At 35.3% G+C, this 17,940-nt stretch overlaps 1 protein-coding gene across 3 annotated transcripts; it reads right to left on the bottom strand.

Annotated features, from left to right (window-relative positions):
• Positions 1-2,388: 2,388 nt before the first annotated feature.
• On the bottom strand, positions 2,389-15,414 carry UBP8 (ubiquitin-specific protease 8). Of its 3 annotated transcripts, none has more exons than XM_086240553.1 (13): positions 14,904-15,407; positions 14,423-14,677; positions 12,647-12,788; positions 11,744-11,803; positions 11,579-11,671; positions 9,314-9,655; positions 9,041-9,181; positions 8,771-8,941; positions 8,093-8,350; positions 7,809-7,957; positions 5,367-5,912; positions 4,373-4,646; positions 2,389-3,228 (listed from the first exon to the last, which is right to left on the bottom strand). In XM_086240553.1, exons 1-13 carry the CDS (start codon positions 14,993-14,995, stop codon positions 3,112-3,114), a joined length of 2,640 nt encoding a protein of 879 aa, XP_086096679.1. In that variant the 5' UTR covers positions 14,996-15,407; the 3' UTR covers positions 2,389-3,111. The 3 variants fall into 3 exon arrangements, with proteins under 3 accessions (XP_086096679.1, XP_086096694.1, XP_086096686.1); XM_086240568.1 differs by lacking the exon at positions 14,904-15,407 and adding an exon at positions 13,098-13,194 and having other exon boundaries at positions 2,449-3,228; positions 14,423-14,560; XM_086240560.1 differs by lacking the exon at positions 2,389-3,228 and having other exon boundaries at positions 4,421-4,646; positions 5,359-5,912; positions 14,904-15,414.
• Positions 15,415-17,940: the final 2,526 nt, after the last annotated feature.

The raw sequence follows: 17,940 nt of genomic DNA, 5'->3' as shown, positions 1-17,940 counted from the left end.
ATTGAGTGGGTGTTTGAGTTGATATATATCAAAAGATATTATAGGAATAATGAGAGGTGTAAAGAGTGTTTTAATATTTTTTTTAAATTTAATGAAGAGTGTAAAAATAAAGTGAGTGAGAAAATAGGACAAGGGGCTGGGTGAGAATATAGCCACTCGAGTAAAAATAATTCATAAATCAACAATCAGATTAAATCATATAAATGCAATTTTGTGTCATACTAAGTCAAAATTCACGAAGCATAAAATAATGTATGAGTAAAAATGTTTGTCAGCGCATACTATATTTGTCTTACAATATATAAACTTACCATAATCATGTAATATATTCACCATGTAATATATAAAAGGTTATTGTATAAACTAAAATTGTTTTCAATCAAATTTTAGTAATTAGTGAACAATTTATAAGTACTAGTGTCTGGCCACACAAATTATATTCAATCTCATATCACATTAAACCCACTATGTAATGAAACTTCATTTTTTTCTTCTTCAAAGTAGTAGATAATTGATCGATTAAATAAACATCTTTTAAAGTTTCATTTAAAATTTTCTTATTTTTCTCACAATTTTTATCGTTTTTATCTAATTTTTACTGATAATATGATTGCAAGACTTCCGACCTTCTGTAACTTGATAATTAATTCCCTTTCCCTAAACTATCAGAGTGTCGAGCGTAGTTAGAGTGCTCATCCAAAATTAGGTGTAGTTGTACTACAATTACGTCCCACTACAGTTGCAGTTCTGCACTACAATTACACATACATAGCCCAACCTTCTTTCATAAACTCATTAATCTTCTAAGTCATATTACAATTACACCATACTCTCACACCACCCAATTAACTACTAATAATTCAAAAACATACCATTGTAATCCACTTTTTAGCCACTACAACTGCATTAATTGTAGTTAAAAAAAAAAAAAGAATAGTCTAACACTCTCAAGAGCGTTGAACGCTCAATGGAAATATGTTGAACAGTACTCAATGAAAGTGTGTTGAATGCTGAATGCAAACTTGAAAAAATGGTGTCATTTTGTCCTTAAAAGTTTAGTTTACTTTTTAACCCAATTTACTTTAAGAGGGTTTATCTTTTTCTTTTCGGGAGAAATTATTTTACTAAACTATATAATAAATAAGATAACATTTTTCGACATAAAAATATAATGAAAAAAAAAAAAAAAACTTCCACATGGTTGAAAGCATTAGTTATATGATGTGTACCGACATTAAGTGAAGCAATGAAGTTAAATTATGTGGAAATATATATGGATGGCTACTTATATTTCACGTGAAGATCGAATTGAGAACCACAAAGTTTAGATTGGAATGCGAACCCAGTCATCACAGTGGTCCTGGCCTGAACTGGAATGCAGCAACATGGTACTAGAGCAATCAACAGGTGGGTCTGGTCCCATCTTACACAAATATAGTAAAGATAAGTAATGTGGTCCAACCCTTCTTTAACTATAAACACTGCGAATGGATGCATGCAACAAAATCAACGCAAGAAGATGGAAGTGTACTGAAGCTATCCACCAATTTTATTTATTGCAGTACCATCCTTTTTCACGTTTGGCCAATATTTGATACAATGTAGATTATATATTGCAACTAATTAAGCTACATAAGCATTAAATTAACCTACTTTTATCTAAAGTTCCAAACCCACTATCATACTTCACTTGGGTAAAAATCAAATGTCTCACTTTTTCTCACGTTTGGCAAGATGATCTGCATGGGAGAAGCTTCTTGAGTTTTAGTTACATAATATCGGCATTCTTACAAGTAAATTACAAATGTTATTTTTCTATTTACTCGTGACTAATTTTTCTTTGTAAGTCAACACATGGAAAATTGTGATTAGTTTGTGAGGAAGAAGTCAAGTCTACTCATAGTCTGAATGGTTTTTTCATGTAAGAAGTCAAGCATTCCTCTACTCATAGTATGAAAGGATTTTTTTTTTTTTTTTTTTTTTTTTAATACAAAAAGGCATCAAACATCAATTTCCTAGGATATCATTGAGTGAAGACCACCTAGCCTGTTGACTTGCTATTGCAAAGGAGAAACCTTAGTTCAAGTGGTGCTGTCATCCAATCCTAGAAGTAAGCATAGCATGCTTGCTTGTGTCTTGATTAGTAGGGTTACTGTTCAGGATCAAAAGTCTTGGCATCATAACATCCTCTGCCAGTTTATGGCTTTATATAATAATGTAAATCAGATAAGATGCAGCTTTCTAGTAAAAGATTAGTTTCTTTAATTAATGACTAAACAAAAACAACCAAATCTCACTACAAGAACTTCTGCTTCTTCATGGTATCAGGGTTTAGAGAGTTGTCTAAACTCTAAACCCTCTTTCATCACCTAGTACTTAAAAAGCAAATATACCTGTTTTTTTTTTCCTGTTTCGGGCAAGTTTACATGCGCACTGATGCACCCCCAAACTAGGGAAGAAGTATCTACAAGACAACTGAGAATGTGGCCAAGCTTGAAAGGAAAAAATATATTACTCAGCGTTGAAAAATGAAGGTTTCCAAATTGCTAATACAAATTAATGAATTGCCTATCAAATAATCCAATAATAGCAGTCATCAGCTATTCAAAAGCAAAAATTACACTTTCATAGAGCATATCCCTCCAGAAAGCTCTCTAATCCAGCTAGTACAATTCTCTTGGCGGATGCTTATAAACTGCATATAAAATGCTAATACAAATTAATGAATTGCCTATCAAATAATCTAATAATAGCAGTCATCAGCTATTTAAAAGCAAAATTATACTTTCATTGAGCAGATCCCTTCAGAAAGCTCTCTAATCCAGCTAATAAAATTCTCTTTGTGGATTGCTATAACTGCATATAGTATCCTCAGTACCGTCATCTTCTCTTCATTTGTTACTATGTTACAATCATCTACAGCACCTCCTCTAAGGCTTACTATCTTCTCCCAATTTCAACCATGCTGGAAACTCTCAATCCACTAAGCAATGCCAAAGACAAAAGACTTGACAGTTTTTGTGGTTATAGTCCTAGGACTGATGTGAAAAAAATATTCACCAAGATATTGGACTTCAAAAGGGCTTTCAAAGATGCATCTCTACTCTGATGTCACACTTCTACAACTCTTCTGTAGAAAAGAACATAAGCACCTGAAGACTTTATCTTGTCCTGGTTGATAGGGTTTACTTGGCTATCATCAAAGTCGTACCAGCGATCACCCCCATGCTACATCAGAACAAAGACAGTTGAAAATGCTCAGTTTGAACCAACATAAGTTAATGTATACCCAATCATAAAAAATTACAAGGCAAAATAAACCTCCAGTTCAACAGTGAATAGATTAATCAGATCGCATTCTCTTGTATGATTGCAGTTTGACTGTGACTTGCAGAACTGCCAGTTTTGAGAGAAAAAAATGAAGCCCACGAGGAAACTTTGTAACAAAATGCATAGCTACGCAACAGGCTAGTAGGCATGGGAAAAAAAAAATGAAAAAAGTAACCAAGTAATCAAAATTTATTAAAATCGTTCATGGACCCAGTCAAAACCCGATGCTGATTAAATCCTTGGCAATGCCTTCAGATTAAGTGGCCAAATTATATGAATCTTAGCCTCAACTCTAATACCAAGTTACCGAGTGATATAGCAGGGGTAAAAAAAACTACCAGCATGCTTTCAAATGGTTTATATAGCATGATGACATTCCAACACAATAACATTCGAGAATAGGGAGATGAGAGAACGGATTACGAAGGTTTGAATCCAAAGTGTAACAACCATCACTCCAAGCGGCACCTAGAGACCTTGTAAACCCAAACTCCTAAGACTTGAGGAAACGGGCACACATCCTTTATTAAGATTTATTTTGCTGGTAATTGAAATTCAACAACAGGTGGAGGAGAGTGCAGGTTACAAAGGATCTTCACAGATAATAATATGACTATAAATTCACTTTGACCCTAAACAAACAGCAGCACCACATTCAGATGATGTCATAAGCTGAACGGGCGCATATAGCGCAAGTCAAAAAAAGAACTTTTCTGATAGTGAAAAGAATGCAGATGCTCAGAGGACTGAAAGGACTTTGAGTCGTATAATTTGTGCCTAAATAAGTGCAATTAGATCACCCTAAGGTTACCCCTCATATAAGAGAGGTTTGAAATATCCTTGATAATCAGAAATGAGTCACAACTGCAAGAATTACATATCCATGGGTGCATTACCATACCAGTTCACAAAGCAGCAAGGTAAACTCATGAAGCATTTGAAACAAAATTTGTTTTATTGTTGGAAAGTTCATTGAAATAAATACTGGGAAAAAAAGGCAAAAAGTAACTGAAAGAAACATGGAGCAAGAAACACCACTTACATGGACAAATGCAGTATAATGACCACCTCCCATGCTTCCATAGTGATTACTAACTGCATAGAGCATGTAACGATTACATAACTGGCCATTCTTGTGGGCAATGTATGTTGACAAATCAAGATTATCAACAGGGAAGTCAACATATGTCTCTAGCTTGTTCTTAAAAAATCGGCTATAAGAGAACCGCTTCAAATGAATGACCAAGATCTCCGGCAGTCTCCAAAGATCCAACTTTTTACTGGCCTGACAATGCTTTTTGCATCCAGGACAATACCTAAAATAGCAATAACAGAACCTGACATTAGATACACCATGACAACAAGTTCGCACAAGGTAACAAAAGGTTGAGAGGGTGTATAAAACTCTAAACACACTACCCTAAATTATACCACAAGAACATATCATTATCACTGTATGTGTGTGTTAGTCCAAAGTGTTCGGAAAACTAAGCAATAAAAACAAGTAATGCTTGATAGACCAATATTTTGAGCATTATAAGATCATTTACCAATAGTGGATGTGGATGTAGTTTAGATGACAGTGTTGTGATAAATTAGTTATACAGTGAAGATGTAAATTGACATAAGAAATTAAGAAAAAAATGATTTAACAAATATAAGGAAGAAATTATCTATCATCTAATTTGTTAATGCAAAAGTGAAGCAGCACAAGTGAAGAGATTGAGGCTAATGACAATGGCCTACTAAAAAAAAAAAGCTGCAATTATGTATTTTCAAAAGCAAAGACTCAAATCAAATAGGAGAGGTTTTATGTCCTAATCCAAAGAGAGAAAGATGTCAAAAGTACTGCAATGAGTAAATGAAAAAACACTTCCACAGGACATACCTGAATGCCCTTGATTCTACAGAAAGCACGTTAATATACCATTACATTCATTTTACAAGATATTTTAGCTCTTCCAACTCCTAAGTATATATACAACACATAATACTTTTACGAATAAAGTTAAAAGGCTCAAGATGTACCGACTGACCACATGTCTTCTGGTCCAAGAGGCTCCTCCTTCAAGAATGCTTCAAGGCACTTATACAGAGAAGCAGACTCTTGAGGTTTCTTCCCAAAAAGGCCAGGCTTGAAAACCTCTGGCAATGAGCTAAGAAGGCGAGTATCATACTGTTCAATGTATTTTTCTGGCCAACATACAAGCACATTTAACGGCTTGGACACTTCCTTCTCTACTATCTCGTCCATTCCTATCTTTTTTTCCTTGGAAAATCCCTTTTCATCTGTCATGTAAAACTGAAACTCCAAATCCAAGGGTGATTCAGCCCCATTTTCAGAACAGGGGTTCACACTCCCACCTAAAACAGGAGGTGGGGTATCCTCTGTTCCAGTGACTTCTTCAAGAATGGTACCCTCTGAACCATCAAAACGTGCTTGGGAATCTTTTGCAGGTGTTTGAAATGGCTTCAGTAATTTTAAGTATAGATTGCAGATATCAGATCCACTAGCAGAATTGCAAAGTCTTGATACAAGAGGAATTCCAAAGCTTGAAGTCAGTTTCCCATGCATGTACTGCCTGACAATATAGAATAAATAAGAGTCGGGGTTGAGGGTGGGCATGGTTACAAACAAAATTAATATTCTTATTAAAACATGAAATAAAAAAAAAATTAGCAGCCAAAAAACTGAAAGAAAAAGATCATATCTTTGTTTGTGGGATTAGGAGTGAGAAGGTGCTGGTATAGAATTAACAACTACAATCAAAGAGATCATGAATGATCTGAGGAAAGAACAAATATTTTTCAGAATCAGCAATTGTACACAGGACCGCCAGCATGTCAATGAAAAACTAAACTTATCAGAGAACATATTTCTTTTCCTTAAAACTTACAACTTATAGGAGGTCAAATTGCTGGGTGTGTAACTAAGAGATGAACCTACCATATTGCTTAAAAGTTAAAATTAAACTTGTTTCAATCACTTCCTTCAGATAAAAATTATAATCAACCAGTCACTTCATTCAGATAAGTCTCTTGTCTGTTATTTTCTTTTTCATCGGATAATGACTGTTATTTTCAACTATAAAAAGCCTGCTGATTACCAACCAAAACAGGAACAGAAAAAAGAAAAAAGCTAGGCCAGCTCTAATCTCTCCAGTAGCCTCTTTCAGAGATCATCTCCTTAAACCTATCTGCCACCTCATTTCTCTTGCATTGCCACTTTCAACAACCAAAGCAACATCACCCACCCTCATGGCATGGCCTCGCATCCCCCTCTAGATTTTTAACCTCCGTTTTACTTCCTCTTTCATCAGCCCTAATCCCCCAACTCAAAAACAGCCTTTCTGATAAGTCACCACCCTACAGATCTCAGAATAGGTGGGCTTGGTTTTCATGTGTGCAAGGTTGGCATCGGGTCACAGTCCTCCGTAACCTGAAGAGATTGGTCCAGGTTGAGTTCTATCCAAATAAAACAAACTGATTCAGCCCATGAACAGCCCTACTGGTTACATGCAAACAAGGCCCAGATTTGACTCTCCTAAGGAGCTTGGATTTCAGATTGTATCTGCACAGCTCCCCAAGTCAATAAGAAAATCAGGTCACAACAAAACATCTGAGGCCTCAAGATGTCATAGCACATCAATGGATGTCAATAACATTGCATATGCCAAGAACACTCTGTTGTTTTTATAACATTATCTAAAAGAAAAAAATATTAAACCTTAAAAGTTAAATCACTTTATGAAAACAACAATTCTAGCCACACTTTATGTAAACTGCCATGTATATCATCTCAAGAAGAGTCTTTCATAGAATAAAAATGTTTCAAGTTAAAAAAATATCTTATAAAGAAGACAGCACCCTTTTATTTCACAATAACAATAAAGGGTACCCACTATAACAAGGACAGAGATATACAAATCACATCCATGCAATGAATGTAGCATGGCTAAAAGATACCTTGGAACTAACCAAAAATATCAAAAATTGTGATTCTACAAGAAATCAATTGTGTGCGCATGTGAGTGTGCACATGTGTTGTGTGCAATGATCGGACTGCAAATGTGTATGGCGTGGAAATCTTATGCAAAGTTTGTGATCCTACAACTTAGCATCAATTGAAACAAAAAAGGGAAAAAAATGCAGTTCCTGTCCTCATCAATGGTTTACTTAATAGACAACTAATATTCACTTCTTTTCTTTTTTTGTCTGAACTAATATTCACTTCATAAACATGTTCAGAATAAATAAAATTGGATCATATAAAACAGCTTTGTTTCTGCATTGTTAAATTTACATTTATTTATCCAGATTTTCACCTGTTCCGATTAAGCTATAGTATTATTCTATATAATTAAAAAAACTCCAGCATAGCACCCATTACTTTACACCCTAACTCTATGCAACTTGCACCCATAAAGAATGGAAATTTCCCACTATAAACAAGAATCGAAAAGGAAGATAATACTTACTCTTCCATCAGCTGATGCATGAACACAACCAAAGGGACTTGCTCAACATCTTTCATAAACCGATAAGCAACCAGCTGGTCTTGATCTCTAATTAAAGATAATGAATCAGTCGGTTCCTCGAGAAAACGTATAATGCGATTGTTGTATATCTACACAAGGCTATATAGCTTCAGTGATCAAACAAATGTGGGAAGAAAAAACACATACATGTATAAAAACACATATCATACAATACCACCGGCATGCAAGGAACTGATCTCAGATATACTAACACTGCTACATACCTCAGCCACCAAAAAAGTTTCATCAACCCTCAATGAGCATGCAACACTTAAACCCTGGATGAGATCTTGAAATTTTCCATGCTTGGGCACAGTAATGGTATATTGAGATGGCGGAGAATTTCCATCAGTATTAACAACTGTTAAAGTCATTGTCCGCATCATTGTTGAAGGTAATGGTAGTGACAGGTACATAAATGGATCAAATGTAACAGAGACCTTTTTGCAAACAGGACAAACTAATGTTGATTTGTATTGACCCTGCATTTTATTAAAATAAAAAGGGTAATGCATGCGGCCAATATAGCAGATAAAGTAATCTTTTAAAATAACCAAAAGCCAACAAATATCAACTCTCCAACAGAAAAAGAGGGTAAGTATTCCATCTGGAGCTTCCAAGGGATTGGAAAAATATCTGTCAAGCATATAAATCCATTCTAATGAGCTATTTTCTGATTGAAATTAGAGGCATTCATCATTTCCTTCAGTTAAAAGTTCTAAAAAGTATAAAATCCTCAAGCACAGGTACGATAGTTTGACAATAAAACCTTGATTAAAACTATATTCTCTGTGGTTCATCAAAATGGGCATCACAAAAAGTAATCAATAAGGTCCCTTGCAGATTTTAGGTCAGCAAGTATAGAAATTGAAGCAAAAGAAGAATCTGAGAAAGATGCTCACTTGGCACACATCAACAATGATAGAGTCATTTCGAGCTAAATGATTTCGCCAATATTCATCAGCTACCTCCTCATCTGGTCGACCATCACCATCCTTGACTTCTACATAAGGCTTGCATTTTACACGATTAAGATCTTCATGAAGTCCATCCAATAGAAAAGCCAGGAGCTCCTATGACAATAATATGGTATGACATGAAAATTCCAACCCCTGTAAACCAAAAACCCAAAACCCAAAAGAGTAATTCAGGAAACAAGAAACATCACTGACTTGGGAATCGTGTTGATTAAAGCCATTAAACTGTGGAGCAAACCGAGAAAGTTTTGACTTAAACGTCCTTGGAGCCACAGGAGTTGCCCCAGGAGCCCATAACTTCCTTAACAGTTCTCCAAATGCTAAAGCAATCTCCCCCTAACAAAGAGTGCATACGATTAATAGATTGAAAAAAGATCAAATGAGGAATATCTCACTAACACATTCTTCACTCAACATCAAGTCATGAATATTAGGAATCAAGTTTACGAAGAGTGCAACAGGGCATACATCCATGCCCAATGGGTTGTCCTGATTTATTTCTCTGCCATAATCTCCAAGAAAATAGTCAACAAGCTTTGGTGTGTGGGCTAAGCACTGGATGGCACTATTCATGAAACAAGTATTTCCAAGGTTTTGTAATCCTGTCAATCCCAAAGAACCAGCTTCGCCCGAGCTTCCCCATAATGAACGAATGAAGTTAGAATTTGTATTGCCAGCAGAGCCATTCATCATAATGGAAGCACAACAGGAATTTGCGATTGTAGAATATTGCATGGACATCTCATCTTTTTTCCCTTCCCTGCACTTAATGGAGTCTGACAACCCATAAACTTGCAACTCCAAGAGGATCTGCACAAAATCATAGAAAACTTGCAACATTTTTAAATAAAACAAAACAAAATGAAATGAAACACTGACATGCAATATCAGTTTTGTGAATGCAACATTTTCAAATAAAAGAAAACAAAATATGATTACTGTGCAGTGCCCTTCCAAAACAACAATACTAAACTGAACCCGAATGCTTCTGACTGATACAAGATAATTTCTCTAAATGCAACATTTTCAAATAAAACTTAACAAAATGGTATTGATGGGCAAGGGTCATTCCAAAAGCAACAATAAGGTTTTGTAACGTATAATAAATCATAAATTTTAACCATATATAATTAAATATACATTAATGTGATTTACTACTATAATAGAATAATAGTTAAGAGTATTTTTTTTTATAAAACAATAGCACCACCATGTGAGCTCTTGGCTAACCCTTGAGGATGGCATACATGATTAATTAAAATCCTTAAATGCCAATGATACCATAATGCATTACTGGCAGGAAAAGAAAGCTGATGATACACTTTGGAAGCTGGGCACTCTCCCATCTGGCCTTTTATCGTTTTATGGTCAGACAAAGCCACTTAATTGTTTTGCACTCTTACTCATGTATACTACCAATCACATTAATGTAAACTCATGTATACATTAATGTATACCAAACACTCTTCCTCATGTATCCTCATGTACATTACCAATCACTTTATTGTCATATGCGGGTTTCCATGAAGGAAAGAGCAGGCTCCACCATTGTACTTTTCACTTTTTTAAACTTATCATGAGAGAGAAAACCACTCACTCTTTTCCTGTGATTGCACCAGCTTCACAACAAAAAAAAAGAAGCAAATTTTGGGTGCATGTGGCACCTGGGGGATTAAAATTGAACAGCAGAAAATTTCTTGGCAGCAGACGTTTTAGTTTCTGCAAAAAGGTGGCATTCCATGTAAATGAGTAGTGTTTTAAGTGTTTCATTTTAGCTTGTTGTTTGACCTTTCAACTTGTGCCCATTTTTTAAGTGCAGAAATGTTTTTTGACCTAATTTCAAAAGTTCTTTTTGACCAGAAGAAGTTTAGCCCAACTTCTTTCAACATTATTCTCCTACTGTTACCAGCAAAGTTTGCAACTTTTCACACTCAACTAAAACCAAAGAGAGTGAAGAACAAAGAACAAAGAAATTTCCTAATTGAACCATGCAAAATCCATAAGTTTGCAACCCTTCAACATCTATAACTCCAATCAACAAGAATTTTCTCTCGTTTAAATCACATTCCACAAGAAATTTCCATAGGACAGTTCCCCCCTCCCTTTTCCAGAAGAAGACAAGAAAAATAATCATGCCATTGAAGGAGCTCGTGTTAAACAATACCCATGAAATAATTTTGCATCAAACTTTTGATTCTAAAGTGCCACCAGCAAAGCTACTTCTCCTTAACCCACTACACCTCTGTCCTTTGCGGATGATCTAAGCAACTAACATAACATCTAACTCCTAGTTCCAAGGCAAAATGTTGGACACTTACGCAAGATTCCTTCAGAACACCCCAGACAATTAACTCCAGTAGTATTGTTATCCTTTGCATATCAGAAAGATACAAAAATTGCATCCTTAAAGGGGCATACTCGGACCACACAGTACCCTTCTACCATCCCCAAACATGAAAAGGCTTGCTTATCCCCATTTAATACCACATCCAAAATATTAAAGAAACTTTACATAAACCAGGAAATAGATTAAAGAAAACAAAAACAAAATGCAACAAAGGGTATTGTGGGATACAGCAGTGGGTAGATCATGAACAAAGCTTACGTAAACTCCGATGGAAGATAGTGAGAATAGAAATCAACTCAGAAGCATGAACACATTCTGGAGTATGCAGAGTAAATGATCGTTCATTATGAATTAATCAGTATATTTCATATCAATCTATTGGTTACCTCATCCGACTGCCGTTGACAATCTCTTGGAGACTTACTTCTGTCATTAGTAAAAAATAGGTTCGTCTGCCCAGAAAAGTCCCAGATGCGTAACTGGTGCAATAGCAGAAGTTAAAAAGCCAACCACTTGATGCAATAACATTTTTAAATAAAGAACTTAATTACCATCTCAGACTCCACACTGAAGATTTTGCAGGCTCTTTTGAAGAACTCAACTGCATTATCCTAAAAGGAAAATAGAAAAATGAAAAAATAGAAGGGCATATTACAATATGGAAGATATAGAAATACCACAATAAGCAGGATTGCCAGACTTTTATTTGTATGGGATTTTGATAAGGTGTAGGCTGTTCATAGAAACAGTAAAAAGAAAAAAAAAAATGGAGCAGCACTAGCTTCCAATGAACTTGTGTAATTTACAACAAATAGTTCTTCCTTTCCAAAAAAATAAAAAAATCTAACAAATATTTACTCTTTCGTCCTTTAATTGTTCATTTGGTGCCATTTTAGGTGTTATGTATATATTACTGAAACCAGGTTCTCAAACTTCTGCTCATCCACTAACATTAGAAATAATATGTGATCAGCAAACTGTAGATGTGAAACCAAATTCCCTACCCATTGAACATCCTTCCACTAAATAAACCAAAGCCCAATCTACAAGGCAACTAAGAGGGTCTACTACCAAGGTGAATAAGAAGGGTGACAAGGGATCACCTTGCCTAAGCCCCCTCGATCCCCCAAATGTCTCCCTTGGCTTTCCATTAATCATAACAAAAAATTCAATGAGGACCAGAATATACTTTAACAGCTAGAAAACTGAAATTCCAAGTTTTCGATGTGAAATGTAGGTTTTTGACAATACATTTCATCCTATGAACTTTTGCATTCGATGGGCAACATGATGCACCATAGTTCACAAAAACCTATCATGCATTAAAAACCCATTGCTTGAAAGTTCAAATCTTAGTCTTTTAAACATTAACAATCCAAGGCCAAAAAAACACTAAAAAAAAAAAATATATATATATATAAACAGAAACACCACATTTAAATACATATACTGACCTTTTTGGTAATCCTTACTCCCAATGAATTTGTTTCTCGCGGAGTAGAAAGCCTGAGTTGTAGAGGATAGACATCAGCCATGTCATCTTCTGTGGCCAAAAAACTCTTACCATCCTTCACTGCAGCTTTAGAATCACTATGCCTACATGGATACAACAATCATACCAGTGCTGAGATACTTCACAAAGATATATGCAACAAATAAAGACAAATAACATTGCATGAGTTGATATCAGAGGCGAATGCATCATCTCTATAGTGAAAACATATGGACTTAAAAGACGTCAACTTTATTAATCAACAACTACCACAGAACTCTGAGTTTCAACAAACTATTCAATTAAGAATTATAATTACAAGCAACATTCTTAATTACTTTGACTGCCAGGACATTTTGAAGCATCAAGGGAGTTTTTTTCCCAAAATAAGCAAAAAAATCCATTATACATACCTCAGGTGGACTCAAAAGGTTTGCTCTTCTGGGTGTTAATGCAAGAACAAGCTTTAATTGTTCTCAAATTATTAACAGATGGGGCAGTATTCTCAAACTGCAGAATTTGAATGAGGATATTGTTAAAGTAATGAAATTATGGCAGTCTAGACAAAGAATTATTAATCTTTTTAAGTTTCCTTCTCTTTTAGAAGCTTAGGAATCTGCAAAGGTGTTTTCAGTATGTAGGACACAATCAAGCATCTCCAAGAAGGCTAATCTGAAATGGTTAAAGCACATCAAACAGCAGAAGTGACTTATGCATGGTAAAAATGAAACTTTGATGTTAGTTATTTACAGGCCTCAAGAAGAATTACGGTATCCCAATCTTAACATGAAAAATAAATTAGTGGCTCAGGCTCAATTTGCTCACAGGCTGCAAGTTTAATTGTTTAAAGTAGAGACATAGGAGCTTCCAAAATTCATTTTGCCTTAGTTTTTTTATAGGAGAAAGAATCGATGTGTTCTAGTTGAATATAAAAAATGGTCCTGTGTTGGAAAAAATCATAGCTCAACCAAAAGGAATATGTAGAGAGAGAAAGTTATCACGAGTAATCACACTTAGTTATTCCATATCTCGTAGTTTTTTTTAGTTATTGTGTATGTGAAAAAAATACTATGACAGGCATAAGAAGCATACAATCTGCATCACAATGTACCTAGCTTGACCAAAACAAGACCAAAGGTGTCAAAGAGGTCATAGAGAAACCCATTCAGATCATTGAGATGTATAAAGCACAAGAAAGATCAAACACACAATATCTCCAGTGCGCATTCACATCAATATACCAATTAAGTCCAAAGAAGCACAATATCTGATGCCAATCAATCAAATATTAGCAATCTAGAAACTTAAAATTCAACAATCATTTAATCAACTAATCAAGAAGTAATGTAACTGCCGAATCTAGAAATTAATGAAGCAAGGGTGAAAAATTAAACGTTAAACACGTGCAAAAGGGTTATAGTGCTAGCAATATACATGAAATATAAAAATCACTAACAATTCACTTCAATCCGCTTCCATAAAAAACAACACAACATCAATTAAATGAAAAAAATGTCAATCATGTACAAAAACAACAGAAGCACTCTAAAGCCAACTATGCAAGTAAGCAAATGACATCTACACCACAAGTGGCAGCATCAAACACAGATTATCCTTGGCACAAAATGATATAATATGCGGATATTTTCACTACCACCTTTCTCTTTTTCATTCCAATCATATTCAGAACACCCCCATCTCATAAAAATTGCCAACAATCTAATAAAAAACCACTCACCATCTGAGTGCCTGAACCCACATTTCTCCGGGGACCAATGCGTAGTCTCGGCCGGAGACATCCACTTCACCATTTTCACCACTATGAACAGCAGCATCCTCCTCTCTCCTGAGGTTAAACACAAGATCTGAGTTGAAAATGTTGTTGATAATCTTCATAGGGCCAGCATACGACGAAGCCTGCGACGCCACATACAAAATCCCTCTCTTCCCATCCGAATCGCCCAAAACTGAGTCTTGCGCATCCCTCCACCAACTGAAAAACAAATCAATCAAAAACATATAATGCAGGCACACCCAAATCTAAAATTTTATAGCTACGCATCCCAAATGCGACATTTCTCTTTTCTCAATTCTAATTCCAGAAAATTCTCAGAAATTAAAGGCATAGAGATATTCATGAAGCTTTTTTCATTTTGGATTGGTGAATGTGGGAAGTGAAAAGCATGAATAAAATTGAGAAGTGAATGAGTGAGAGCGACCTGTAGGGAACGAAGTAAACTCGCTGGTCGCTGTCCGAGTCGGGACGCTGAGTGGAATTGGAGAGATCTTCAGAGAGAGCAACGCCCTCCATTCTCTTCTATTATTGTATATATAGAAAAGGAGAAAGAGCGAGAGAAGAAAGTCTCTGGGATTGGGTTCGCAAAATGCAGATCATCAGAGAGAGAGAGAGAGAGAGAGAGAGAGAGAGAATGGCGGATTTGCAGATAAACAAATGGAGCTTTTTTCTGTGAAGAGGATTCAATAAGGAGGGAAAATATATATTTTTTAATACGAGTTTCTGATATAAATATAAAATATATGCATACACATTATTGTTTTTAAGTGGAAAATGAAATGTGGACTTTCAACAGCTTTTTTTTTTTTTTTTGGTCAGAAGACTCAGAACTCATAAGGAGTCCTTATTAGGACTTTGAGCAGCTGAGAAACATATGCGGAGAACAAAGCTAATGTAAGAAATGGAAGATGAAGACAAGATTTGTTGTGTTTTCTTTTTTTCTTCTTTCTTCCTTTCTTCATTTCTTCCGGAAATAATCGAAAATGTTAAAAACCTCATTCCCAAAAGCTTTTGAGAACTTCTATTCAAACCTCCCAAAATTTCTCTCCAAACCTCCCATTTTGAAAATTCCTAAGTAGACTGTTTTTAAGACCCATTATTAAAAATCAGATCACAATCTAATTCACTTTAATAAAATCACGTGAGAAAATGCATTTGGCACGCAGCCTATCGCGCCGAGCTCTTCTTTTTTTACGTCTAAGAGAATTGCAACTTATAGTTACTGTTGGATAGTGGCAATTTTCATTGTGTAACAATATTTAAAACAAGACAACTTTATATAAATCTTCTGTTTTTTTCTTCCATAAACCTGACAAAAAAAAGTATAAAACCAACACAAAATACAAAATTTCAAGCTTTTGGAGGAAAAAAAATCTTAATTGTGATAGTAACAAATAATTGTCATTGTCCAACAGTAATTATCGTCCTAAATAGTTATTGTTCGACAATAAAAATCAACACAACACTTCCAGATCGCGCCCTAGACAAACTTTGGCCGCCTCTATACTTCTAAATTGGAGGTCGACAAACTCCGATCTAGAGGTAGGTCACTAGCCTCCTTCTACTATGGTAAGATCCATTTTTTGTGACCCAAAACCTATTTTGGGTCACAAATAGTTTTATGACCCATTTCTCACTGCAATGGTGCTGTGACTCATTTTGGGTTACAGTGTTTTATACTTATTTAAAATATGGTTAATATTGATTAAGTGATTTTTAATTTATAATTTAAAACTCAAATAATTATAAAAATTATATCATTGGTCTTATTTTAATGAAATCTTTCAAATAAGGCCAATATTGAATATATTTAAAAGAAGGAAATTTCATAAATTAGACAACATAAGTCGTACAACATCGGGACTTCAACAACCATAAACAACAAGAACAATACGATGATTTGAAAAAACAACAACAACTACATTCGATATGATAGAAAATGAAGTGAACTTCTTATTCGGAGTCTGATGACGAAGAATTGACACCCACGTAATTATACCAATATGAGATCTTTTGTTCAATTTCATACTCGTCGCATGGTTGAACCGAAGGGTTCTTCCCGCAGGTGCATGGCATGGGTGCTTTGGGCTCTAGTAGGTGGTTCAACCATTGGTGACGAAGATTTCGGTGATTGGTCAGATCTTTGAGCTCCAATCTCATGCAAAATTCACGCAAAGGGACCAAAATATCATCTGAACACTTGCAGAACCTCCAAACTGTTTTTTTGCACACTCCATCATTAAACAATAATCGCACAATGGTGCAGCATAGTTAGGGAGGCACTTACACAAGCTTTGATCGCACTGTTGTTTGGAGCTCTCATCGGCGCCTTGCTTGGAGCTCTCATCGACGCCTTTCTTAGAGCTCTCACCGACGCCTTGATTGGAGGATGAAGTCATTTCTAAACGATAGTTATGTGGATGTACTAGCCTATTAGTTAAACCTTGGTATTTATAGGGGAAAAAAGCATGATAACTTGCCCATTGGATTCCTTGATGGATCTACAGATACTCGAATCTCACATGTGAAGCAACAATGTTGTGCATGGGATGGAGTGTAGAGTCAGTGTATGGTCTTATCATTGGTTGAGTGAATTATTTTGCAAGCATGTGATGGTTGTGTCATGTCAAGTCAGCTAAAAGAAATCAATGCATTTATTTCATTTCTCAAACTGCAACTGACAAACACAAACACTCTTAAACAGCAAACACATAAACAAGAAACAAACTTCGAAGATAAACAACAAAATTAACCTAGCATACGATAATGAGAATAACATTGATGGACTATGATTCCAATTTCAATGTGTTGGTGCAAGTGGTGGGTTCCCTTCTCGGATCCAGATGTGCTCAATCAAATTGGCTTTAGGGATTTATTGACATTTCGGGCCCTAAGCAAAGTCCGACAAACATTCATCTCAGATAATGATGATGGAGCAGCACTGGTCAGAAATGGTTCTACACCTTTCTATTCAACTTCTGACCTTCTAGTGCTCACTTCTGGGTCTATTGGGTCATCCGTACAGTCATCCCCTGAGCGCTCATCCTCCACGATCAGTACTAGGATTAATACTAGGATTAAGTGTGACATATCATTGAATAATTTGTGTGAATGTGATAATGTTTGGATACTTCAAGTAAGAGATAAGCCAATCAATATTACTATATAATTGAGATGATTAAGTGCAATTTAATGAGAAAATTACAAGTCAAAATGGAGACTATGAGGGTGTTGTTTGTCAAAAGATTCAGAAAATAAGGTTTTCTACAACAACAAAAGCCAAACCCAAACCCAAAAACACATTTTTGCCATCAAATAGTGTCCAAAATTTGGTTTGGGTATCAGCACCATTGGTGTTGCTATTTAACTTATGTATAAATTTGATTAAGTATCCATTAATTGAAAGTTTATAAACTTTTTTGAAAAATGAATATTATATCATTGTTAATATTTTAATTAGT

The sequence above is a fragment of the Dryas octopetala genome, chromosome 1, assembly GCF_963921425.1.
Source record: "Dryas octopetala chromosome 1, drDryOcto1.1, whole genome shotgun sequence".
Classification (NCBI taxonomy): domain Eukaryota; kingdom Viridiplantae; phylum Streptophyta; class Magnoliopsida; order Rosales; family Rosaceae; genus Dryas; species Dryas octopetala.
The sequence above is the reverse complement of the archived record's forward strand: the minus strand, read 5'-3'. Positions and strand labels throughout refer to the sequence as shown.

What these genes read in the sequence shown, in the direction of transcription:
- UBP8 (XM_086240553.1), bottom strand. Translation starts at nt 14,995, where the DNA reads ATGGAGGGCGTTGCTCTCTCTGAAGATCTCTCCAATTCCACTCAGCGT. An exon ending in GAGTAAGGATTACCAAAAAG is followed by an intron (nt 11,804 to 12,646) that starts GTCAGTATATGT and finishes TTTTCCTTTTAG; the next exon opens with GATAATGCAGTTGAGTTCTT. An exon ending in TTAATCAACACGATTCCCAA is followed by an intron (nt 8,942 to 9,040) that starts GTCAGTGATGTT and finishes TTATTGTCATAG; the next exon opens with GAGCTCCTGGCTTTTCTATT.